The sequence below is a fragment of the Nycticebus coucang genome, chromosome 3, assembly GCF_027406575.1.
Source record: "Nycticebus coucang isolate mNycCou1 chromosome 3, mNycCou1.pri, whole genome shotgun sequence".
NCBI lineage: Eukaryota > Metazoa > Chordata > Mammalia > Primates > Lorisidae > Nycticebus > Nycticebus coucang.
In genome coordinates this window covers 52,604,195-52,630,507 of record NC_069782.1, presented here as the reverse complement: position 1 = coordinate 52,630,507, position 26,313 = coordinate 52,604,195, and the positions used below count along the sequence as shown (strand labels likewise).

At 44.8% G+C, this 26,313-nt stretch overlaps 1 protein-coding gene across 2 annotated transcripts in view; it reads right to left on the bottom strand.

Annotated features, from left to right (window-relative positions):
* The window catches only part of PTPRB (protein tyrosine phosphatase receptor type B), a 133,573-nt gene that overhangs the window by 32,087 nt on the left and 75,173 nt on the right, over nucleotides 1-26,313 (bottom strand). For both annotated transcript variants that reach the window (XM_053583627.1, XM_053583628.1), the window contains 11 exons: nucleotides 23,392-23,655; nucleotides 18,009-18,272; nucleotides 17,202-17,465; nucleotides 16,176-16,439; nucleotides 13,773-14,042; nucleotides 10,820-11,083; nucleotides 8,721-8,984; nucleotides 6,714-6,995; nucleotides 5,727-6,005; nucleotides 4,862-5,011; nucleotides 1,955-2,198 (listed from right to left, as the gene is read on the bottom strand). In XM_053583627.1, the coding sequence (XP_053439602.1) occupies nucleotides 1,955-2,198; nucleotides 4,862-5,011; nucleotides 5,727-6,005; nucleotides 6,714-6,995; nucleotides 8,721-8,984; nucleotides 10,820-11,083; nucleotides 13,773-14,042; nucleotides 16,176-16,439; nucleotides 17,202-17,465; nucleotides 18,009-18,272; nucleotides 23,392-23,655 (2,809 nt within the window). The remainder of the gene's footprint in view (nucleotides 1-1,954; nucleotides 2,199-4,861; nucleotides 5,012-5,726; nucleotides 6,006-6,713; nucleotides 6,996-8,720; nucleotides 8,985-10,819; nucleotides 11,084-13,772; nucleotides 14,043-16,175; nucleotides 16,440-17,201; nucleotides 17,466-18,008; nucleotides 18,273-23,391; nucleotides 23,656-26,313) is intronic.

Sequence of the window (26,313 nt, the reverse complement as noted above, 5' to 3'; positions counted from 1 at the left end):
ATAAGCAAATAAACAAAATAAGCCTCTACTTTTCCATCTCAGAAAGAGAAACCCTTTAGGAGACTTTCGCTGAAGTTTTCTTGAGCCCAAAGCAAGGAGCTGAAGCATCTCTTGATTCTTATAGGAAATGAAGGATCCCACCTTTTGGATCTCTCTCACGCTTCTCCCTTGCTCTTCTGAGATCTCATCTCCTTACTTAGGCTCACATGATATTTCTTTCTTCACGAAGTAAATATCACTAGTACATTTGAATGTGTTTATTCTGGAGACGCCAACTCTGCTGGGCGGCAACAGCAAGCCCCTGCCGGGCCCTCAGCAGAGGTAGCTATGCAGAGTCCTGCCAAAAGCTGAGTCTTTTAGTCAGACAAAGGGCTGATAACCAGAATCTACAAAGAACTCAAGCAAGTCAACAAGAAAAGAGAAACTCAGCCATAAAAAGATAGAGATTTTGTATCTTTTGTAACAACCTGCAAAGATTTGGAGAACACTCCCCTAAGCAAAGAATTCCAAGAATGGAAAAACAAGCATCACATGTACGCAGAACTAAATTGAAATTAGTAGATTAATAACCACGTGTTCATATAAGACAAAAGCTCAATTAAATTCAAGACGTGGGGGAGGGGACTTGGTAAGTCCCCACCCAGTGGGTACAATGCATGGGTAGATGGCACCCTTCCTGAGGGAAGGGCACAATTACAACTGGGACTTTACCCAACAAATGCAAACAATGTAACCTAATCATACGTACGGTCATATTAATGTGACATTTAAATAAAAAGAGCCTTTTGTTTTAGGAGAAACTTCTGCCTGCTTTTGTTGATGCAAGGGAGGGGCTGATGCTATTTTGGAGCTGGTGAAAGAATTTTGTCTCCTGAGACTCAAGAGTGCATGTTGGGAGGTGTAATGCGGCCACATGTGAACCCTTTTCCCTCCTCCTCATCCTCCTAAGATAAAGGCATGATGGATCTGGTTAGCCCCACCCCCAGAAGTTGCTGCCAAAGGACCCTAACCTCTGGCCAAGCTGTGAAATTTGCCCACCCTCTGTGGCCCCATATAAAAGGGGTCTCTAACTGCCTCCAAGCGCAGATACCACCTTTGCACTGCCCAGGTGGTCGCCCTCCCCTTTCAATCAACTGGCCTGAACATCTCTGCTGCGGCGTCATTATCTGAGCTGCCACCTCATCTCTGGGAGCCACTGCTTACAACTTTCACTACGAATACGTGATAATCAGTGAGATCTCAGCAGTGACCAACCAGAATGGTGGACTCCAGCCCCCGGAGGTCAAATATCAGCTCATCTAACACCCAACCAAGAACTGATTCTCTCACACGTCTGTAGCCTAGGTTCCCTGTCTCTGGATGACACTGATTGGGGTGTGGTACACAACAAGGCATCCCTAGTCCCTGCGGCTGTGAGGGCCTGCTGGACACAGCTGTGCTTCTGGGGCCAAAGCCCAATGGCTCCTCCTTTCCTCTGCCATCTTGGTGGGGGGAAAGGATCCCACATTCACTCAGGGGCCCCTTTCCTTCAAGAGTCCTCTCTGGACCATCTTTACGTGCCTTATAATTCCAATCCTCATTGAAAGTGGTGGACATAACCTCATACTATTTGGGTCTCCTTAAACTCAGTCTTTCTATTTGGACATTTTCATAAAAGTAAGCACTGTAAATTATCTGCCTCATGCTAGAGACGCTGCAGGAGAAAGAATAATCTATTAGTCTCTTCAATTGTTCGAATAATGGACTGGAGCTGTGCACAATGCTGAAGGCCCTCTTTACACATTACCTGCAATGGAGGCAGGAACCCAACGTTTATAAATTACAGCAAAATGCAGAGTGCTCTTGTAACGCAGGTTATTAATCTACAGAGGCCCACATGTGTCAGATGCTCAGACAGCTGGCGCCTGGTAAGGTGGCACATCCCTGGCAGCAAAACGAGGGCAATGCATCTCACCTGTAGGCAGTGTGTGGCTTCAGAGGCCCGTCACAGAATTTCTGCTGATGGGGATCGCATTTCCCGCCGAGGCTCTCCATCTCCGTGCCAAGCTTAAGATTGAAACTCTTGGAGCTGCTGTCAGGACTTTCAGCACATTTGCTGGCAAAGTAATTGGTCTGATACACTCGGATGGAGGCGTTGTTCCTGTACTCCAGGTAGGAGGGGAGAGGGTGCTGCGGCTCCGGCTTTAGCTCATCACTGCCTGGAGGAGAAAACCAGCACTTAAGGACAGCCCTTCTGGTGACCCGAGTGACTTCAGTGATTTCTAACTGGGTTTTTTTTTTTTTTTTTGAGACATAGTCTCACTTTGTCACCCTAGCTAGAGTGCTATGGTGTCATAGCTCACAGCAACCTCCAACTTTTGGGCTGAAGCAATCCTCCTGCCTCAGCATCCCAAGTAGCTGGGACTACAGGCACCCAGCATGAAGCCCGGCCAGTCTTTCTATTTTTAGCAGAGATGGGGTCTTGCTCTTGCTTAGGCTGGTCTCCAACGCTTGAGCTCCAGGGATACACCTGCCTCAGCCTCCCAGAGTGCTGGGATTACAGGTGTGAGTCACTGTGCAAGACCTCTCATTAGGTTTCTAAGGCTGCCCACTCACTATCTCTGACCATCCCCAGAATACAGATTCTGTGATCTCAAATGGACGATGTGAGATCCTCCTAATGGAATTAATTTTAACTCACTTTTTCTAAAATAAAAATAAAGTATATAACACACACATACACACTATATCATCATTTTCCTAGGAGATAAAATAAAAAAAGGATAACTCATTGCATCAAAGGATAACATGTCCTGTAACTCCAGAGCGTTGGACAACTCCCTGCTGTGAGAGTCAACTTAATCAGTGAGCTCTCTGCCTTGCCAATAACCACTGTAGCTGAGCGAATAAGGAAACCCCTATGACCTGGGAAATAGGGAAGAGATAAGAGAAATCAGGTCCCAGGCCAAGCAGTCGCCCCATCAGTCATGCTCCACGGGACATGCCCAGCCTGATGACTGCTCAGAGTGTGGAGCCGTTATCTCAGGCACAGTTTAGTCCTGGCTCACATTCGGCCCCTCACTCATAGCACTTCCCGGAACCCTTTCCCTGCTGTGTGTTTTGGCACTGCAAGCTAGTTTTGATGCTGGAGAATAGCAAAAGTAGGAAGGTAAACATTATAGTGATCAGATAGCATTTACAATGCATTTCAAGGAGTGGTACTGTGGGGGTTCATCACAGCATCCTGGACTCCTGTTTATTTATTTTATTTTTGAGACAGAGTCTCTCTCTGTTGTCCTGGGTAGAGTCCCATGGTGTCATAGCTCATAGCAACCTCAAACTTCAGGGCTCAAGCAATCCTCCTGTCTCAGTCTCCAGGGTGGCTGGTACTACAGGCACCCGGCATGACCCCCAGACCGGGCACAACACCCAGCCAGTCTTCCTATTTTTAGCAGAGATGGGAGTCTCGCTCTTGCTCAGGCTGGTCTCCAACTCCTCAGCTCAAGTAATCCACCTGCCTCAGCCTCCCAGAGGGCTGGGATTACAGGCGTGAGCCACTGTGCCTGGCCTCCGGACTCTTGTTCAATAAAATTTTCTCACAACCAGTGGCTCCTGGAAATACTGTTTTGTTGGTAATAGTTAAAAAGGAATGCTGCTTTTAGAATAAGTTTGTGTGCTCTAAATTACATTTATATGAGATGGATTGTTATCTTAGCCTACCAGGGAACCACAACTCATTTCAAATAACGGGAACTCACACGGCTGTTTTCTGGAGTGCAACCTCCTTACACTCATGGAGTAAGACACTGTCTTCACTGCAGCCTGATTAAATCTAAAGTCTTTCCACAGCTTGCTGATTTAACTTCAATTATGAGGTGTGGAGAAATCTGAGAGGCACCACTGACCCTCGAAATTATTTAACTAATTATGAACAACTAGCTTTAGTGCAATTAAATAGAATAAAAAAGCACAGACTCTAAGATATTCCACAACATTAAAATACCAGTTAGCCTGGAAATTGCTTTAGTGTTGGTCAGGTTTAAGTTTCTCCCTTTTAACCACCAATGAGTCAAAATTCTCAGGGATGCTTAAGAAACTCATGGGCAGCACCTTTAACAATTTGGAAGGTAAAATATTTTAATGACATGCCGGGCACAAGCATCTCTTTTGGAGAAATAACACACAAGACCTCCCTGGCAAATACATGCACGGACAGGTGTGGCCCCACACACTGGGGACTTGACGAATGCTGGTGTAGTAAGTTCATCCTCAGTGGTCGATATAATCTTGGGATAACTACTATCTAGTATTTGCCCTGTCTGTAGAAATTAGGTAGATATTAAATAATTTAGGAAACTAGAGAATGAAACATACTCTTCAAAATTCATTAGAAGAAGGAGGAGAGTTCTCATGATCGTCTTTTCCTTCTTCCAAGCTTTTGGTTATTTTTGTAAACTGTTGGATGGTTTGCAAGTGTTGTGGTCATCTGAGGTATTTGAGATGGGGTGGGCAAAGAAAATTGAAGTGTATTGCTGTTTGACAGCAGACGGAGAGAGTAATAAACAAGATGGAACCGACATAAGAGGACTGAAGGAGTCAAGTCACACAATGCACTTCCAGTGATGCCCAGCGCGTAGGGAGGGCGCAGGAAATAATGGTGGCAATTGCTATCATTGTTGCAGTTGCTGTCATTATTATTCTCCCATTTAATAATTAAACTCCTAGGATATTAGGCTTTATTGCCAAAAGAGTCTTTGAGCAGTTTTTTGTTCCGTCTGCATGTATCCAGCAGAGAGGGAGCCAGATGATATTAAAGGGTGGTCACAGAAAGAGTCCCCAGGTGAACTGTGAGACACAGCAGGGCCAGCTCCTGACAACTTACCCTCAGCCTCTCTAACCACCACTGTGAAGTACTTCACGGCTCCATTGGTGTCACTGAACCAGCTGCAGTTGACAGTAAAGTTGATGGAAGATTTGCTAATTAGCACGTCCTTCTCGTTCACACGAATGTGTGGAGGTGGAGGAGGGGGGCCTGGAGAGAGAGGCGGGAAGGAACCGGGAGGGGTCACAGCTCATCATAAACAAGAGTTAGTGAGACGCAGGACGCCACTCCTCCGTCCAGCCGTGTGTGTGTGTGTGTGTGTGTGTGTGTGTGTGTGTACATATGTATGTATGTGTGTGTACATGTGTGCACGTGTGTGCATGTGTGTGTGTGCAGACGTGTGCATGCATGTAGGTGTGTGCATGTGTGTGTATGTGTGTGCATTCGTAGGTGTGTGCATATGCATGTGTGTGCATATGTGTGTACATGTGTGTGTGCGCGTGTGCGTGCAACACTTGAGACCAAGATGCTCGGCCCTCTCCTGGGGAAGCAGGCAGAGGAAGTGCTGTGCTGGCAGCACGTTAAACAAAATGAAGGAGGCTCTCCAGCAGGATTTCCTGAAGTTGTAGCATCCAATTGCTTAAAAGCTCCAATTATATCAGCTCCAACTATACCAGGCAGGGATATATTTAAATACCGACTCACTTAAGTCACTTGAAGAACACTTCACTGGTTTGCCAGCAGGGCGCTTTACCCAGAGAAATGTTTTCATTTCTTGGAGGCTTCTAGGCTCTCCTTTCCCAGTGACAACCAGAGGGGCTTATGCAGACGTCAAGTGTGTGCCCGTGAACGATGGTGCTGATGGCAAAGAAAGCCCCTGCCCCTATACCCTCCCCTTGTGAAGGGCGGTGCCCAGGGCACTCACGGTCAATCATGGTGATGGTGCTGTCTTCCACCACCTCGCTGCTCACGCCGGCGGACTGCACCTGGACCGACACCAGGTACCGCTTGTGGGGCACCAGCATCATGATGCTGAGCAGAGACTTGTCCTTCTCCAGCTTCCTGGAAAACTCAACTTCTTGGGTGTCCATCTTTCGGCATTCAATGCTGTACCCGTCAAAGTCAGAATCAGGAGGGATCCAAGAACAGGCAATGGCCGTCGAGTTCTGTGGCCGGCAGTGCAGGTTCTGTATCTTGTCTGGCTCTAAAGGAGAGAGAGAGGAAGAATTCTCAGTGACAGCCCCCACCCCCAGCTCTTTTGGCTCCAGCTAGGCTCTGAGATCTAATTAAATAGTTCTCAAAATTTATTTGGACTAGTTGGGCAAGGTGGCTCACACCTGTAATTCTAGCTTTTTGGAAGGCCAAGGTGGGTGTATTGCTTGAGCTCAGGAGTATGAGACCAGCCTGAGCAAGAACAAGACCCAATCTCTACTAAAAATGTAGAAAAACTAGCTGGGCATTGTCATGGGCACCTGCAGTACCAGCTACTTAGGAGGCTGAAACAGGAGGATTGCTTGAGCCCAGGCATTTGAGGTTGCTGTGAGCTATGATGCCACAGCACTCTACTCAGGGCAAAAGAGTGAGACTCTGTCTCAAAAAACAAACAAACAAAAATAAACAAACAAACAAGTCACTGCTCACCACTTGTATCTTCGTGGTTAGGGCACTGGCCACGTGCACTGGGGCTGGTGGATTCGAACCTGGCCCTGGCCTGCTGAACAACAATGACAACTACGACAAAAAAATAGCCAGGCATTTGTAGTCAGCACCTATAGTCCTAGCTACTTGGGAGGCTGAAGCAAGAGAATTGCTTTAGCCCAAAAGTTTGAGGTTGCTGTGAGCTGTGACGTCTCAGCACTCTACTGAGGGAGACGTAGTGAGACTCTGTCTCAAAAAAAAAAAAAAGTCATACTTGTCCTCACATATCCAACAACAGGCTTGCTGTAGGTTTTCCAGGAATCACCGCTGACAGTCTTGACACTGAATTCATAGGACCTCCCTGGACGGAGCCCGTGCACGATGCGTCCTTCTGACTTCCTGTTGCTGTAGGGGTTGAAGATAGTGAGGGCGTCTCGAGGCACCCACTGCAGTTCAAAGTCGTCATAGTCTGTCCAATCTGGTGGACCCTTCCAGGTGATGGCTAAGGACGTGTTGGCAACATCAGCGAATGATATTAGACTGGGAGGACTTGGGGCTGCATGTAGGAGAAAGAGAAAAATCATGTGATCGCGCCCTCAACCACTATAACACAAACAGATAAGATGACCAGGGGACACCAGCGCATTCCAATGCACTTTGTAGGAAGAAATAATGTGCCAATAACATAGCAGCAGGCGCTTCCATTTATAATATTGACCATGTGTAAAGTACTGTCCTAAATTATTTGATGGCTCTTTTCTTAAATATTTACACCCAGAGCTTCCTTCCTAGGGTGCCCACACTATGGAGCATGTGTGTCCTGAATGGGTCACAAGTGTGCGAGGGTAAAGATTCCATCTGGTTTGGAGTGATGAGCTGGGGTCCACAGACTATTGCGTCCAGCTGCAGACAGCTTGGCATACAGATATTAACATTTTCCACGTGTGTCCCTGACACAAAAACAGTTAGGAAGCCCTGGTCATATCGACACAATAATTATCTCCATTTTGCAGGTAAGAAAGCCGAGGCTTAGAGAAGCTCCATGACACATTCACCTTCACTGAGGTGAGAGGCAGGTCTGCGCTCGGGACGGACACCTTTCTGAACAAGGTCTGTGTCCTTTATCCACTGTCCCATAGTGCCTTCCCATGCTCAGGGCTAGCACATGGCACATCATTATCAACTTCATTTCTCTTTTTTCTTTTATTTTTTTATTAAATCGTAACCATATACATTTATGGGGTACAATGTGATGATGTGATATACAATGTGGAATGCTTAAAACAAACTGATTAACATAACCACCACCTCACTTACTTATTTTTGTGGTAAGATAGTTATAATATACTCTTAGTTGTTTTGAAACGTACCCTTGCATTGTGCATGTTAGGTGAGATCCTGCCAAATACCCTTGCTCTCCCTCCTCCCCTCCCTTCCCCCTTCTTTCCCCTCCTTCTTTCTGGACTATATTTCCCAAAACTGCAGATGCTGGCGTGCATGTGGAGAGAAGGGAGCACTTCTACAATGCTGGTGGGATTGCTAACTAATACAGCCTTTTTGGAAAGCAGTATGGAGAATTCTCAAGGAACTAAAAGTTGATCTACCATTTGATCCTGCAATTCCATTACTAGGTATCTACTCAGTGGGGCCTTGGTGTGTGTCACACTTTATGGGGGCAAGATAAGATTGCAAGAGGGACTTTACCTAACAATTGCAATCAGTGTAACCTGGTTTATTGTACCCTCAATGAATCCCCAACAATAAAAAAAAAAAAAATCATTTTACAACAAAGACATTTGCACCAGAATGTTTATTGCAGCCCAAGTCATAATCGCCAAGTTGTGGAAGCAACCCAAATGCCCATCAACCCATTAATGGATTAACAAATTGTGGTATATGTATACCATGGAGTACTATGCAGCCACAACTTTATTTCTTATCATTGAAATCATGATACACTCTGGGAGGCCAAAGCAGGTGGATTGCTTGAGCTCAGGAGTTCCAGACCAGCCTGAGCACAAGCAAGACCCCAGTCTCTACTAAAAATAGAAAAACTAGCTGGGATTGTGGTGCACACCTGTAGTCCCAGACTACTGGGCAGTCTGAGGCAGGAGGATCACTTGAGCGAAGAATTTGAGGTTGCTGTGAGCTATGATGCCACAGCATTCTACCCAGGGCAACAGAGTGAGACTTTCCCCAAACATAGTTAAATACAGCCATAATGACAATGCATGTTTGGAAGCCGCTCCCACGCGTGCTCGTCAGCGCCCAGGCTCCTTACCCGTCCTGCTTTCTCCGGTGGCCTGATTGCTGAGGTCCCCACTGTGAGTCACCACATGCAGTGTGTACTTCCTGCCGGGAATGAGGCTGTGAAAACGCCACTCTGTCAAGTCCTTGTCTTTCCAGTTTTCTTTCTTTGTGCCATTGGGATGGTAAAGAATCAACTCGTAAAAGTCGAAGTCCCCAGAGGCTGGGCTCCAGCTGAACCAAAGGCTGTCTGTTGTGTTCCGGTTGGAGCCCTGAAGATGACCCACAGAGGCTGGGACTTAAACAGAAGAAAAACTCTTAGGACAAAGCAGAAACGAAGGCCTTCAGGCCCTCAGACAAGAACATGCCTTGTGCTGGGCACTTGCAGAGTCAGATCCCACCTGCCCTGCAGGTCACGGAGGTTTAGGGGCGTATGGTCCACAGAAATGGTGCAGATTCAAACAGCCACACAGGTATACAGGTGGTGACCTCTTGCCATGCACACCCTGATAAACATGCAAAATAAGATCTTCCTAAATGCTTAATTAATACTTGGCATAGGGTTTGTAACTTAGCTCATGAAAGGCACAAAAAATGTTCATAAAAGGTTCTAGTTCCTCCCAGTCTGGCCCATCTCACCAGCAGCCACCATCCCATAACAGTCCTCTCTGGGTCTCCTGGTTTCCTCGCCACCCCCCTTCAGGTTCCTGGTTTTCTTACGCTCTTTCCTATACAATCTGTATTGGCACAAGCTCGCTAAGGAAAGGAAATGTTAACAGCCACTGCTACTCTTGTAAACATTAGTCACACTGCCACCTGTCCCATGAACATTAAGCTTTGTTATTCTTTGGAGGATGAAGATAGTTGCCACCTATTGGAGGAACTTTATTTATTTATTTGATACAGAGTCTTACTGGGTGGAGTGCCGTGGCATCACCTCAAACTCTAGGGCTCAAGCGATCCTTTTGCCTCAGCCTCCAGAGTAGCTGGAGACTCTAGGTGCCTACTACCATGCCTGGCTAGTTTTTCTGTCTTTTGGTAGAGATAGGATCTCTCTCTCACTCTTGAGAGTGGTCTCAAACTCATGAGCTCAAACAATGCACCTGTCCCAGTCTTCAGAGTGCTAGAATCACAGGTGTGAGCCACCACACCCTGCCTGTTAGGGAATCTTTAAATGCTGATGGGCGGGTAAGGGAAGGGGTGCAGGAAGGGGTGTGGAGGGCAGGGGGCCCTGGGGATGGCAGTGCTGGTGATCCTGTTATGGTTGATGGGTGTCGCTGCTCTGTTCCATTCCCTTCAAGAACATACTGAGAATTCCGCTGCTGTCCTTGGCATTTGTCTTCAAGTGGTTCCCCTCATTCATCTTCAGTCTCAGCTAAAATGCCTTCCCTATCTAACGCTGTTCCTGACAAATCACTGCTACAACACATTGTTCATTTCTTTCTCAGAATTTAAGGTGTTTCAAAATCATCTCCATTTAAAATCTGTCCTAGTCCCCTCTCCCTAATGCAGAGCCCTTTGAGGTCAAGGGCCTTGTCTGTCTGTTTACTGTCCTATTCCTGCAGTCAGCCATGTGCCTGGCACCAACAGCACCCCAAAGTACAGTCAGATGAGAAAAAAAATGAATAGGCGATAAAATACTCAAATTACAAGGAAAAAAGTAGATTCTATTTTCTATTTACAGCCCAGAGAGATGTCTCTGTCTCTCATGGTCCTGAAACTTCCCATTTCATCCAGTGCTGTGTTCCCAGGGCACAGCTGTCACTGCTTGCTTGTCCAGTTTGTGGTGACCGTCTCTGGTCCTGTTCTTCACTTGTTTCTTTCCAGTGGGAAGCTGAAGGGCCAGGCCTGCACTGAGCTGTGCTGGGTTACGTACAACCTTCCCGCACAGCCTGTCAGCAAGTGTGGGAGCCAGATTCACTCTTCACCAAACCCCAACAAGTGAAAACGTGAAGCCAGTGCCAAAATGAGCCACAAATTATTTATGTATAATCAAGGGTGTGATTTAGGGTCTAAAAGCCTGAAAGTCTCAAGTTTCACATTACGCTATATCCTAGATAGAACAGGAAGTTAAGGTCAAATCAAGGAGAATCCTAGGAACACTGTGACAGTTACCTTCCTGCCCAGTCTCACCTGTCCGGCCAAATATGAAAGACTCATTGGACAGCTCCCCACTGTGAGTCACGATCACCATCTTGTACATCCTGCCTTGCAGCAACTTCTGGAAAGAGAAGCTCTGGACTTGCGGGTCAACCTGTGCCCTCTCCTGCAGGGTGCGGTCCGGGTTGTACAGGAAGATGTTGTACCCGCTGAGCTCCCCCACCGACGGCGTCCAGCTGAAGGCCAGGTGTCCAGTGGAGTTATCTGTGACCTTCAGGTCAGTGACAGCTGCTGGGACTGCGGAGTCCAGGAGTGAGAGGGTGAGGGAGGGAGGCAGTGGGTGGGAAAGGAAGGGAAAGCCAACAGGAAGGAAGTCAGATTCAGGGATACGGGAAAGAAACAATAGGAAAAGCCCAAACCATTTGAAAAATTTCATGTCAGGATTTTGCACCCCCTTTGGGCTTTTGTGCTACCCCTTGGCAAGAGGGACGAGTGCTGCCAGAAACAGCCTGTGGCCAAACCGTTGGCCCAGCTGGGGCTGCCTGGATCTTTGGAAGGCTTGAGATGCTGGTGGAGCCAGAAGGGCGAGTGTCGGGATCCCCTGAACCCTCTTTCTCAGGCTCCTTCTGCTTTCTCCTCTCCTTACGCCAGAGCCTTACATGTGGGTGTTTCCCACGGTTCCATCCCTGGGCCTACATTTGCCTTGTGGATCCACCCGGCATTTTGGGCCAAACCTTTTTATGTCCAGCTCAGCTCTCCTCAGAGCTCAGGCTTATGCTCCCCATGCCTGTGCTCCCTTTCTCTGTGAGTCACTCAGGCATCTCAGAGCCAACACAGTAGTCTAGGTGCCCCAAGACCCTCCGTCCTCCGGCTTCTCCTGTCTCTCTGAAAAGTGTCACCTTTACCAAGTGGCCCAGGTAGAAATCCTGGAGCTTCCTCTCCCTCTTTCTATAAAGCACTCAGCCACCAAGCGCCACCTTATCTAATGCAGAAATATTTGACTATATCCACTTTTCTTCATCAGGGCGCCTGCATTATTTTATTTTACTTATTATTTATTTTATTTCAGAGTTGGGGTCTCACTGTTGCCCAGCTGATCTTAAGTAATCTTCCTGCTTCAACCTCCTGAGTTGCTGGGATCGTAAGCATGCACCGCCGTGCCCGGTGTTAATTTAGCTTTTGACCCTTTGACACCTGCAGTGGCCTCCTGTCCCTGTAACCTCTCCAACCCCATCTCCTACTCTCCTTCTTCCTCACTCTGTTCCAGCCTCTTTACTGTTTCCAACACGTCAGACACAGGGGCTTTGCCGGCTGTTGGCTCTGCTTGGGAATACTCTTACCCAAATAACTGCCTTTCTCACTCCTTTCAGATTTTTACTCAAATGACCCCTTCTCAATGAAGTCTTTTAGGATGGTATTATCTAAAATTGCCAGTCTCCAACCCTTGCTATTCCACTTTTTTATTTTAATCTTTTTTCTTGGTATTTATTACCATCCAACCTGCTGTATCTTTTATACCTGTATTTATTTTGTTCCTTACCTTTCCTCTCTACTACAATGTGAGGTTCATGATCATAAGAACTTTCTGTATTCACTTCCGTGTGTCTAGTATTTAAAACAGTACCTAGCATGTAGGACATACTCAGTAATGAACAAATTCATGAACGAGTCCCCTCACCTGTGGTTTCTCCTTCTGATCCACTCCCCATTGCTATCTGACTTAACTTCTTGTTTTCTCTTTTTTTTGAGAGATAGAGTCTTGCTCTGTCCTCCAGGTGGGAGTGCAGTGATGTGATCCCAGCTCACTGCCCAGTCCCACCTGCCCACCATGCATCCCTGACTGTTGGATGTTGCTCTCCTATCCGCATGTCATCTTTATCACCATCTATCCGTCTCTGCAGCTAGTCAGCCAGCTCTCCAAGGACAAGAAGTATGCCTGATTCATTGCTAGGTCCCTATCAACCTACCCCAAACCCTTTCTGATCCAGGCACTTAATAAATAAGTAGTTAATCAATTAGGCCAATGATTGTCTGAATAATGGCCCCAGACATGTCCACAACCTGTGAATGTGTCACCATATGTGACAAAAGAGACTCTGTAGTTGTGATTAAGTTAATAATTTCTTTTTTTTTGAGACAGAGTCTCACTATGTTGCCCTTAGTAGAGTGCTGTGGCATCACAGCTCACAGTAACCTCAAACTCTTGGGCTTAAGCGATTCTCCTGCCTCAGCCTCCCAAGCAGCTGGGACGATAGACGCCTGCCACAACGCCCAGCTATATTTTTGTTGCAGTTGTCACTGTTGTTTAGCAGGCCTGGGCGGGGTCTGAACTTGCCTGCCTTGGTGTATGTGGCCAGCACTTTAACCACTGAGCTATGGGCACCAAGCCTAAGTTAAGCATTTTGAGAAAAAGAGGCTATCCTACACCAGGTGGTGACCAAGGTAATCACAAGAGTCCTTAAAAGGTGGAAGGAGGCGGCATGAAAAAGAGACGTGAAGGGTTGGAGAGATTCAGAGGTTGGAGCAATGTCGTTGCTGGAAGGGGGACGTGAGGCAAGGAATGTGGGCAGCCTCTGGAAGATGAAAACATCAAGGGATGGATTCTCCCCCTACAGTCTCTAGAACGAACAGAGTCCTGATGACACCAGACATCTCCATTTTAGTCCTACAAGATCCATTTTCAGATACTACCCTGATACATTTGTGTGTTTTAAGGCACTGAGTTTGTGGTGATTTATCACAGCAGCAATAGGAACTAGTAGTGCCAGCCTTACACGTAATGAAAACTTGGAACAAGGGGGACAGGCTCAAGCCTGGGACATGGGCTGACCTGACTGGTGTGCAGGTGGTGAAGCAGGGTGAATGCTCCCACTGTGTCAAGAAATAGTCTCACCTCCTGGAGGTGCTCCATCCCCCGCCCTGTGATTCTCACACCATAGCAGGCATTGGGGATGCCTGGTACTAAACACTGAGGGGTGCTGGTTACCTGTTCGGCCTTCAGTCCGAGTTTCCTTGCTAAAGAGACCTCCACTGACAGTCAGGATCTGAATCTTATATTTCTTGCCTGGTGTTAGATCTTCAAATTTGTGTTGCTTGGTGTTGGCTGGCCGCGATGTGTTGCTCAGAAGGTCCCCGTCTTCGTTTAGGAGCAGGATATCATACCTTTCTGCCACACCCGCAGCTTTGTGCCAGCTCACTATTAAGGAGTGACTGCTGTAGGCGTTGTCCGCAGTGATCCCCTGGACAGACGCTGGAACTGCAAAGGAGCGCGAGAATCAGGAGAGTCAGGTTCTGCGATGGGTGAAGCAGCTGTCGGAGGTAGAAGATGGGGCCTCTGCCTCATCTGCACTGTGCTGACACTTCCAGGGGAAAGTATCTCTTGGCCTGACTTATCTGTGTAATTACTTTGATTTTCCATTTTTCCCCCTTGAATTTAGACAAGATCTTAAAGTCAAACAGGTAGAAAAGTTAGTGACAGTGGCACTGATAAATATGTGGGTGGCACATGCCTACATATTTAGAAAGTGGAAGAATGCAGAACAAATTTTATTCAGTAAGTGTACTTTGGATGGGTGAATTATACCTGTGTGGACTTTAATTCCCAATATTAACTTAAGTCAAAACTTCAGGCCTTGACTCAAGCTGTAGTTACATAATAGTATTTATGCTGTTACTCCTGATATGAAAGGCAAAATAGTGTTATTTACTAATAATATTTTCTGTCCTTGGTTCATTTCTTTTCTCATTCTGCATAACCTTCTTAGGAAATTTCATCTACTTCCATGGTATGAATTGTCACCTATAAAGTGGCAACTCCCAAATTTAAACTTTCAGCTTAGAGCTCTGTCCTGTTTTGGTAAATTATGTCTCTCCCTGGATGGTCCAGAGATACCCAACATTCAAGATGTCCAAACTGGACTTCTCATCTCCCTGCCCACCCTTTGTTCCTGTCTCTTGGTCCAAGTTAGAAATGTAGGCTGTCACCCTCACTCTTGTACACAGGATCAAACACAAGTTTCATAATGTTTCGTGAACCTCTCCATGCTTTCCTTCTCGACTATGGCCTCTGAGGACCACAGCACCTGCGCATAGATGGTTGCCGGGCCCTTGACCAGTCCCTTTCTTCCCTACCTCCACACTGTATCTAGCCCATCTTCACAGAACTCCCATGCTCGTGGCTCTGGATTAATTCTACAAACATTAACAGGCATACAAGGCCGTTGCCATTTGGTCTACCTACTTGCCTGGCCACCAGGCTCACATTCTTTCTTCTGAAGTGCTAGATAGCGCCTGGGTCCTCAAGAGCGCCACGCTCTCTTCTCTTGCAGGCTTTTGCTTTTTCTGTTAGACCGAATTCACACTTTACCTGGATGACTCTTTCTCTGCATTTAAGTATCACCTCCTTCTGGAAGCTTTCCCTGACGTTCCACAATTGCTCTTATTTTTCCACTTGCCATTTTTACTTTTCTGTCTCCTTCACTAGATCACCACATTCTTGAGGTCAGGGGCTCTGGCTGCTACTCAAGTCCCACTTTCTAGCATAGTGGTTGAGCTGAGGCTGGAGATACATATATACAGCTGTAAACATGGGTACATGTTTGAAATAGGGGCATCGCAGGGCACGGCCTAGAAGTCCCAGGCCCTACAACGAAGTAAATGTTCACAGAATGTGAGACATCTAAGAAGCTGCGTGTAAAGAGAGCGTGAGATTTGGAGCCAGATGGCCCTAGATTTGAATTACAGTTCTAGCTCTGATTAGAAGTATCCTTGACAATGTTTCATAAACTTTCCAAGTCTGACTTTACTCATGTGTAAGATGAAGTTAATGATGTCTACCTTGTAGGGTGACTAGAGATCATTTTAAATGCCTACTGTACCAAAGGCACTTACAGTTTGTTTTTATTTTAAAAACAATATATAAATAGAGATACTAATATAAATAAATGAGTGCATTACTCATTCATTTGATACTTATTCTTTAGCTATCCCAGGTAAAGTAGATGACCTGGGTATATATTCTTTCTTACAACATTTTTTTGAGAAAAGGGAGACATTTTGGAAAGCAGAAGTCTTCCTGTTAAAATTAAAAATTTTATAGCCTTTAGCAAACATAAAAATTTATTCAAACATTGGGTTTCTAATTATTTTTTATTTGTTTTGAAAATCTTTATTAAGAAAGAAAAATGAAACTGAAAAAAATCAAAAGAAGTTTGATACCAAATTTTAAAAAGAAAGAAAAATGAAAACACGAGAAAGACTCTTCAAATGGTATTGAATTGTACAAACTTAGGTGGTTTTAAATGTGGGATTTTTGATTGGTGGGTGCCTGCTCCACTGTGGAGAACCAGAGACATTTGACCATCTGGTCCTGCACCAGGTGGACACTCACCTGTCCGCCCGAGTGCGTCTATCTGATTCCGCAGGGACCCGCTGACCGAGGCAATCACGATGTGGTACTGTTCCCCGGCCTCCAGCCTGCGGAAGGTGTGCTCAGAGACGTGCTTGGGGAGCGTCTGAGACTCAACCTTTTGATTCTGCCGGAATGCCGACACCATGTAGGAATCAACATCACCACCACCAGGAGACCAGTTCACGGTCAGGCTGTCTGTTGCTCCATTAGAAGAAACATGAATATTTTTGACAGCACTAGGAACTAAAAAAGAAAATACATGGAGAAGCCATCCCTTAGGAAATGGACTGTGGATGTTTTCAGCCAAAGTTCTCATGATTATGTTTCAGCATCTACTGAAAGAACATCCATGAAGAAAAGTATCATTTTGCCATTTTTCTCTGACTTTTCTGAAGTCGATGAGGGAAAGGTGAGAGGGAGATCAAGGCCACTGGGTGGAAATGAAGAAGGCTGATGACATGACCAGAGGCCAGTTAGATGGCCTTTGTCCAAGTCAGGTATTCTCATTTACTAGCTGTGGAAATATAGACGAATTACCTAACCTCTGAAAGTTTCCGTTTCTCTATCAGAAAAGTGGCAATGATGAAAATAGTAATCAGCCTGTAGAGTTGTGAGAACTGAGTAAGATGTGAAGTGCTCCCTGAGATCTGGCTCGTGGTGAACTGTCAATACACATTGACTATTACAGCAACGCTTGCAACAGAGTTCCAAAGAGGTGATTACCAAGCAACAGAGTCATTTATACTTCATTTGTAGGCCCCACAAACACAGCTAGTCACACCATTTCAACGTTATTCTCTGAAAGCTTCCCCCCCCAGACCCCACCCTGACCAATATAACCCTTTGTTAACAGAGCTTGGACAATATTCTTGTTACTATCAAGATTTCCCTCTTCTATCCATCTCGCTTTTATCCCTCCAAACCCTTGTTTGAAAATGCTCGGGCTATCCGAATATTAAGTACCTACTGCATCGACTCGGGTTCGAGAACAGTATTTCAAGCTACCTGTTAAGCCTTCGATGAAGGCTGACTGCTGTACATCGCCACTGATGGTCAAGACAAGAATTTTGTACTGGCGCCCTGGTGTTAGGGAAGTGAACCAGTACTCGGTGGCGGTATTGATGAGGTGAAAAGGAGGAAAGACTTTCATGTCATTGAAGAGCAGCTGGACCTCGTACTGGTCCACGTCCCCACTGGCTGGTGACCACGTCACCTGCAAGGCCTCCGTGCTCCTATTCCGCAGCGTTAGATCCTTAACGGGCTCTGGAACTAGGGAGAAAAATGAGAAGACACTTTAGGAAAGGGACTGATCAGAGTTTACCTTCACAATAATTCATGCACCATATTCAAGGAACTGGCAAACACATCTTCCTTCCACAAATAGACCACTTGAACTACTTCATGCATAATTCAACAAGAAAAATTGGAAGCAATGATTTAAAAAAATGCGATTTTTTCCCCTGACAGAAATCTTATAATGCTAAATGTTGGTAGAATATAATTATAAAATGAGTTTTGATCTTAATCATAAAATAAAACAGGAAGTCTAGAATTTTGATGCCACAGTGCAGGAAGATAGGAAAGAAAAACAGGACATTTGGCCTTCTTGCTCCCCACTATGCTTTTATCTACCAATAAATATGCTACAATTATAGGCGATGGCTTGGCTGAAATGATGTTAGCCTCAAGTGAGAGGAACTGGGAATGTGATGTTCTAATCAGTAAGGAGAAAAAATTCAAGGTTCAGATAAATTATTTACTCAGTCACCTTCAAGTCCTACCAAGGTCAGATTTTACGATGGTTCCACTTACTTGTTCTCCCATTCCCTTGTTCACTGGCTTCATACCGTCCACTTTTTGTGCTGACAGTGACACTGTACAACCGTCCAGGGACGAGCTTAACAAATATACATTCATTTTCTGACTTGGGAACACTCTTCTTTTGAATGAAGTTGTTCTTGTTTTTAATGATGACTTCGTAGTGATCAAAGTCTCCAGAGGCGTGCACCCATGACACCTTCAAATAGTCGCTCCTAGCTGAGTTGCTGACACTGATTCCCTGCACCTTGTCAGGCACTGGAAAAGAAAACAGAGAATATCTACCTGAGTGACGATCCTGAGAGAGAATATCTACTGGAGTGATGATCTCGAGAGAGAATATCTACTGGAGTGATGATCTCGAGAGAGAATATCTACCCGAGGGACGATCCCAAGAGAGAATATCTACCTGAGTGCTGATCCTGAGAGACAGTATCTACCAGAGTGATGATCCCGAGAGAGAATATCTACCCGAGTGACAATCCCGAGAGAGAATATCTACCTGAGTGATGATCCCGAGAGACAATATCTACCAGAGTAATGATCCCGAGAGAGAATATCTACCGGAGTGATGATCCTGAGAGACAATATCTACCAGAGTGATGATCCTGAGAGAGAATATCTACTGGAGTGATGATCCTGAGAGAGAATATCTACTGGAGTGATGATCTCGAGAGAGAATATCTACCTGAGTGACGATCCTGAGAGAGAATATCTACCTGAGTGACGATCCTGAGAGAGAATATCTACCTGAGTGACGATCCTGAGAGAGAATATCTACCTGAGTGACGATCCTGAGAGAGAATATCTACCTGAGTGATGATCCTGAGAGAGAATATCTACCTGAGTGATGATCCCGAGAGAGAATATCTACCTGAGTGATGATCCCGAGAGACAATATCTACCAGAGTGATGATCCCGAGAGAGAAAATCTACCGGAGTGATGATTCTGAGAGAGAATATCTACCCTAGTGACGATCCTAAGAGAGAATATCTACTGGAGTGACGATCCTGAGAGAGAATATCTACTAGAGTGATGATCCCAAGAGAGAATATCTACCCGAGTGACGATCCCAAGAGAGAATATCTACCTGAGTGATGATCCCGAGAGACAATATCTACCAGAGTGATGATCTTGAGAGAGAATATCTACCCTAGTGATGATCCTGAGAGACAATATCTACCAGAGTGATGATCCCGAGAGAGAATATCTACCTGAGTGACGATCCTGAGAGAGAATATCTACTGGACGGATGATCTCGAGAGAGAATATCTACCAGAGTGATGATCCCGAGAGAGCAGCCGAGTAAGATGACAACCTGGGGCGGCAAAACACAGCCAGCAGGTTTTACTCATGCATTAGCAAAAAAAATCTTAGATTTCTAGATCACAAATTTATGGAGGGGGAAGATTGTCACACTACTTGGGGTGATTCAATAGGTCTTCTCATAGAACCTGAGAAAGCCGTCCTAATCCTGTAGTTTGCCCACACAAAATGTCATGTATGACCCAGAACACCAAATGTGGCAACTGATGATTAACACGGACGACTGGTGATGCTCCTAACAATTCCAGCATGCTTGGTGACTCAAGATGCCACAGATGTTACCAGAAAGAGTACAAACACTCGAAAAGGGAACACAAGTGCACGAGGAACTTGCACGAAGCACTAAGAGATGGTCCACGTCACTGGGATCAAGGAAGTGCAGGTCGAGACCACAGTGGAAGGCCATTTTGAATCCATTTTAATGGTCAGGTGGAAAGACCTGATCAAACTAAGTTTTGGAAAGGACATCTTTCTGCAGGTGAATGGATAATGAAGTTTGGTGAAAATATTTCAGACTGTACATGGAACCAGCACATTGCACCTCATGATTGCATTATTGTACACAGTTATGATTTAATTAAAAAAATTTCCATCTGATTCTGGCTGAGTCTTGGAAGGTGACGTGCTTCCAAGTATTGGTCGATTTCCTTCGGATTTTCATATTTCTGAGAATAAAGTTTCTTGTAATATTAAAAAAAAAAAAAAAGACAGGGCAATACTACAAGTTCTTCAAAACACAAAAATACAGATATTTTTACCCTTGACATCAAAACACAAAATATAGATTAAACTGATAAATGTAAAAAGTAAAAACTTTGAGTCCCCCAAAGATTGCATACTGCATTAAAAATACCCCCCTCCTTTTTTGAGTCAAGAGTCTCACTCACCTCAGTCAGAGTGCCACGGTGTCAACCTAGCTCACAGCAGCCTCAAACTCCTGGGTTCAAGCGATCCTTTTGCCTCAGCCTCCCAAGTAGCTGGGATTCCAGGTACCACCACAATGCCCAGCGATTTTTTCTATTTTTAGTGGAGACAGGGTCTGACTCCTTCAGGCTGGTCTTGAACTCCTGAGCTCAAACAATTTACCCACCTCAGCCTCCCAGAGTGCTAAGATTGAAGGCATGAGCCACCACACCTCCAACTTTTTAAAAGAATGTTAAAGCAACTAAAATTTTAAAGACCCATAATTGTATTGATAGGTCTGAATATACATGCAATAAACCATGCAAGATGGAAAGCCTGGGAGAGATAAACATAGGAATCAAGCTGTTGTTTACCTTGGGATAGATTAGGAGGGTGGGAACCACATGATTTAATATAGGTTATTATTAAGGTCTTAGCTTTTATTGTAGATAGTGGCTTCCCAAGGACATGTTAAATTATTAAAAATTACTAGCAAGAGGGTGGTGCCTGTGGCTCAAAGGAGTAGGGTGCTGGCCCCACATACCGGAGGTGGTGGATTCAAACCCGGCCCTGGCCAAAAAAAAAATGCAAAAAAAAAAAAAATTACTACCAAGATGCCTAAAACATAAGAGTGGCGATTGACGCATGTGGTTTCCTAAACCAAGAATTTTGTGTACCTGAGTTTTTCCCCAATAAATATGTAAACAAACAACAATTCAGTGTATTCATAGCTTCCTCCTCAACCAACTAATAAATAAATGCATGTCACCAGGAACACAGTAAAATAAGGCAGTTCTGTATATAGAACATGATTCTTAGGAGATTCTAGTTTTTTGCTTAGGGCTGAATTTTAATTCAACAATAGGCCATAGATTCATTACTATTTGACTATAATTGGACATTATAAATACTGACGAGGAGGAGCATTGAAAAGGGGCAGGAACTTCATGTAGGCTGTTGAATTTCCGTCCTGACACTCTTGTGTCCGCTCGGCCTGTACAGCAGGTATGTGAAGGGATTTTTACTCTTCTGCTCTAGTATTCTCTTCTACTTTGCCCCCAAATCATAAAGTGACCCAGAAATGTTAGTGTTTTGGCATGTAAGCTATATCGTTTTACAATACCTCTCACACCAATGAGGTCCATCAGCATCCTCTGTTGGACTACATTTTCTGGTTAGTTTTTGGAACATAGTTCCCCACAGGCAAAGACAGGTATGCTTTCTTTAGGATATTTACCTGAAACCAGTTGCAGTGTTGCTGGGATTTAGCTAATGCAGAGTTAAGGAGAGGAAATTATGAACTGACAGTGTATGTATGGGCTAAGAAAGGTCAATCATCTGGGCCATTTACTGAAGGCAAAGCAACGATTACAGGAGGAAAAGCCAGGCTGAACACCAAGCTAAGTCACTAAGAGGCTCTCCAGGTGGACGGGGGTAATTTGTGAGGCCTGCCTTGCTACACGATGAGTTGATGTTATACAGAATTAGAAATATCATCATTTTCACCCCAAATGAAGAAGAAGAACATTAGAAAAGGAAAAAGGCATTAAGATAATCTGTCAAAATCAGCCAGACAACAACTCAGATACCACTGTCCAGTTTCATGCATCTGATTTGCCTTGATTGGTCATGCACCAAATCTCAAGTTGATGCTGGTGAGAGTTCAGAGGATGTGTTAAGTAAAGGATCACTTATCTTGCATTTAAAAATAATCTCAGCAAAAGGCCTTGCAGTATTAAAGTCATATGAATAGGAAATGTTCATTAAGTGACACTGATGGGAAATAAGAGGTTAGTAGTGGGGTGACATGTTGCTGAATTTCTGGTGATTTGGGGCCTCAAGGTTCATCATCATTATGAGACCATTGACATTAGTCTGCTTTGAAATGGAAATCTGCTTTTCAGAGCTCAATCATTATCAGTACATTATCAGTACTGATAATCAGTACTGTGATTATCAGTACAGCTAGACTTTAAATTTTCTGAGGGTAGGATGATCCCATTCTGTCCATGACTAGCGCTCTCAGACACAGTGTGATATAAGGGACATAGCCGTGGAGTGAGGCTGAGTTCTGCTACTGGTCAGCCCTGCAAAACTTGGAGAAGCCATGAACTCTCTCAGGGACTCTCTTTGTCTCCAAATTCTAAGGATCCTTTCAATTCTAGCCTTGTGGAGCAGTAAAAACCATTGTAAGTGGTTGTTAACCATTTGGGGGCCACAGAAACAGTGATAATCTGATAAAAGTCTTGAAGTTTCTCTTTCCAAAGAAATGCACATACCTTTCCTATTCTCAAAAACATTGTGGATAATTTCCAGGGTTACTACATTCCTAAAGTCCGCCCCTTATCTAAGTGATTGCTGATTATTTGTTTATGAAAAATGTGAGTCCCTACTAGGCCGCAGGCCCTGTTCTAGGTATTAGAATGATGTCAATTGTTGCAGCTCTTCATGGAAAAAGTGACATTTTTAAATGCAAAAATCAATCCATAGCTTAGTAGGAACGTTTTGACAACATATTAATGACAATCTTAGTCAGAAATCTCAGATGTAAACCTCAGAATGCATAAATTCATCGGGAATATGGCAGCTCTCTAAACTTAGTTCTTTCCAGCACCTTGAAGACAAAGATACGTTTCTTTTGCTGAAACTTTTGCTCCCTAATTGCAGAACTATGAAAAGTCCACATTTTCACCTGGCGTGAGGATGAATAGTGACCTTGACCGACAGATGTTTCAGGAAGGGTTTCAGGACAGACAGTGTCACGGCTCTGGAGTCATTTAGAACTGGATTTAAATCCAGGATCTGAAACTGATTGACCGTTTAACAAGGTAAACAGTTGGGCGAGTTACTCGACCTTTCTGAACTTTAGCTTCCTAATCTGTAAAGTGGGAATAATAATGACCACCTCACTGAAGAGTTTATAGGAATTATTTTCTATGTGTAAAGCTGGGTAACCCCACAGTACTCCCTGAACAGAAATACTGTTTCTATGATATAAACTCTAGCCACAAACGCTGCTTTATCTTACTCTAAAGGTAGTACCTGCTCCCATCAGAAGTTTCTTGGGTCAAAATTTGGAAACTCCCTGAGACTTCTGTGATCTTAGTCGCCTTTCAGCCTGTGTCACGGAGCCTCCGCCCTCCTCACCTGTCTGCTCTTGGCTGCAGGATCGGTTCTCGAACTTGCCACTCCTTGTGGTCACGGACACATTGTAGAGGCGTCCCGGGGTGAGCGAGCTGAAGGAACATTCGCTGACAGATTTGGCGATGACCAGGGACTGGACCACCTTGCCGTGGTGAGACAGTGTCACCATGTAGCTGTCTACATCGCCGGGAGCCGGCAGCCAGGACACGCTGAGGTAGTCATTCCGGCCGGAGTTGTTCACCGTCACTCCACTCACGCTGGAAGGGACTGCGATTTTAAAAGGCGAGAATTTTTAAAAAGAAAAACATAATCAAAAGTTCGAGTCATATATTGCGGTCAACAAAACCATGGGGCTCAGGGAGATCTAATCTGGTCACAAAAGAGGTCACGGAAGCGTGAGGCTTTGGCTTTAGCGTCCGGCAGCCGAGGGTTCTTCCATCAGAAGGCGGATCAAGGTCAGTGAGAGGGGTCCCGGGGTGCCGCCTGGACACGAGGACCCATGACTGCATGGTCTGTGAAGTATTTTAAGGGGAGGCACCTTCATGAGCACATGAAGGGGGGTTCTCTGCAGGAAGGGGAGCACATGTAACAGGGCCAGTGAATCCACTCGCACCAAACACACCACAAAGCAAAGATGGTTGAGGGGAAAGGGAGGAGTGTAGAAGCTTTCCTAAAGTTCTCACAGACTCCAGCACAGCTTCCATCTTCAATAGCTGACACGTGTACACCCAGAGCCACTGTTCTCCCTTTGCAAAGCATTTCCTGCCCTCTAGTGGCAAGAAATAAGCCTGAAAAGCTATCCTGGGAGCAAGACACCCAAAACGGGACCAACTGTGGGCAGAGAGCTGTTACCGCGACAATGGCCTTTCTGATGTTAGTCAGAACCATTTGCACATCAGTTGGAGTTTAGTGCCACAAATATTTACTAAGAACCTACTCTTTGCCAGGTATATAAAAATGGAAAAGGCATGGATGTCTTTAAGGAGTTCTCTGGCTAGAATAATAGTTAGCAAATTAGAATTGTTGTATTAAGTCAAAGTTTGTACCATATTTCAGAAATAAGCTCCTAGGAAATAGTACTGCCTTAGTGAACAGTGGAATGAAGTCCTAAGTGGATATGAACCGCAGATGATTTTTATCCCTAGTTGATCTACTTAGCTAAATATTTTCATATGATTGTTGATAGGATCTAATGTGCTCTGACATCATGAGTTAACCCCAAAGTTTCTCTTATACTTAAAAGCACTTATCCATCACCAAAAATTATGAACATCGCTCTGTTGATCCACATATATGGATATTTTTAAATATAAAGTTGTACTTTTAACCATAAGGTTTTTTTAGACTAGTTAAGGGGAGCAGTGACCCTAGATTTATATATGAACATATTCCCTCACCTCCCCCCTTCTTCCTTCTTTCTTCCCTTCCATACTCCATCTAACCATCCAACATACTCATTGGTCACTCTCAAAAGCAACTTCTGCTTATTTATTTTTTGAGACACAGTCTCACTCTGTCACCCTGGGTAGAGTGCTGTGTCATCATAGCTCACAGAAACCTCAAACTCCTGGGTTTAAGCAATCATAATCCTCTTGCCTCAGCCTTCCAAGTAGCTGGAACTACAGGCATCTGCCACAATGTTGGGCTAGTTTTTCACTTTCGTCAGGCTGGTCTCAAACTCTTGAGCTCAAACAATGCACCTGCCTCGGTCTCTTAGAGTGTTAGAATTAAAGGCATGAGCCACCGTGCCCAGCCTCTTCCACTTATTTTTTAAGCATGACTCATTGTTCACTATTTCCTTTTTCCTAACACACAGCTAGACTGTATTTCCCAGGCTCCCTTGCATCCATGTTACTGAGTCATTCCAGTCAGAGGAATGTTGGTGGAAGTGATGATTCTACATCTAGTTTGGCAATCTGTACCACCTGCCCTCCATTCTCTGGAGAAATGAGAAGAATTCTGAGGACCTAGCAGCAGGGATGTCCAACGTTTTGGCTTCAGTGCACCACATTGGAAGCAGAAGAGTTGTCTTGGGCCACATGTTAAGTACACAAACACAAACAGATGATGAGTCAAAAACGAAAACAAAAATAGTCCATGCATAATGTTTGTGATATCCACCACCACCTATAAGCAAAGAAAGTCCTCACATAATCCACGTGTGGCCCATGGGCCATGAGTTGGACACCTTGGAAGGAAGAGCCACAGATGATAGGAGGCTGGACCCCTGAATTGCTGCTTAGAGAACCGACCAATAGAGGCATCCGCTCAGGAACACCCACATCATAGAGTTGTGTACTCAAGAAATAAGTGTGTCTAGCTTAACTGATGCAACTGCAGCTCACTGGGAAATGAATGCAAGGTCCTCCTCCACACTGCTCCTCAACATTGTTTTTATTTCTCCTTCTCTATTCTGACACCCAGAGTCGGGGTGAATTATTCTGTATGGATTCAAAACTGTAGGTTTAGAGAAATAAGTGAATGGCAGATCTAGGATCAGAATCTAGGCTTCCTGGTTTCCAAGCTAAGATTTTCAGCACACCCATTCCCAATGATGCTTCACTGATGGACGGTGCCAAGAACCACTGAAAGAGAGGAAAGAAGGGACCAGAAGAAAGTCGCAGGTGACAGGATCAGCTGCCATAGAATGAGGAAAATGGCCAAACACCAGTGAATTTCTATGAGGAATATGAAACATTTTTCTGTGACTCAGTTGTTTTTCTGGGACAGTTAATGAGGTTCATTAAATAGTAGGTGAGATTCATCGTTTTAGGAAGAGATGCATTTATGATGCCTGTCGCTGATGCTCAGAATTTGAGGATTGGAGATATAGAAGAAAGAGCCTGAAATTCAGCTTATAATGAGTGTATAAAATTAAGGAGGCAAGGTCACGAATGCAAAAGAGAGTGAAAGATACTTTGAGAG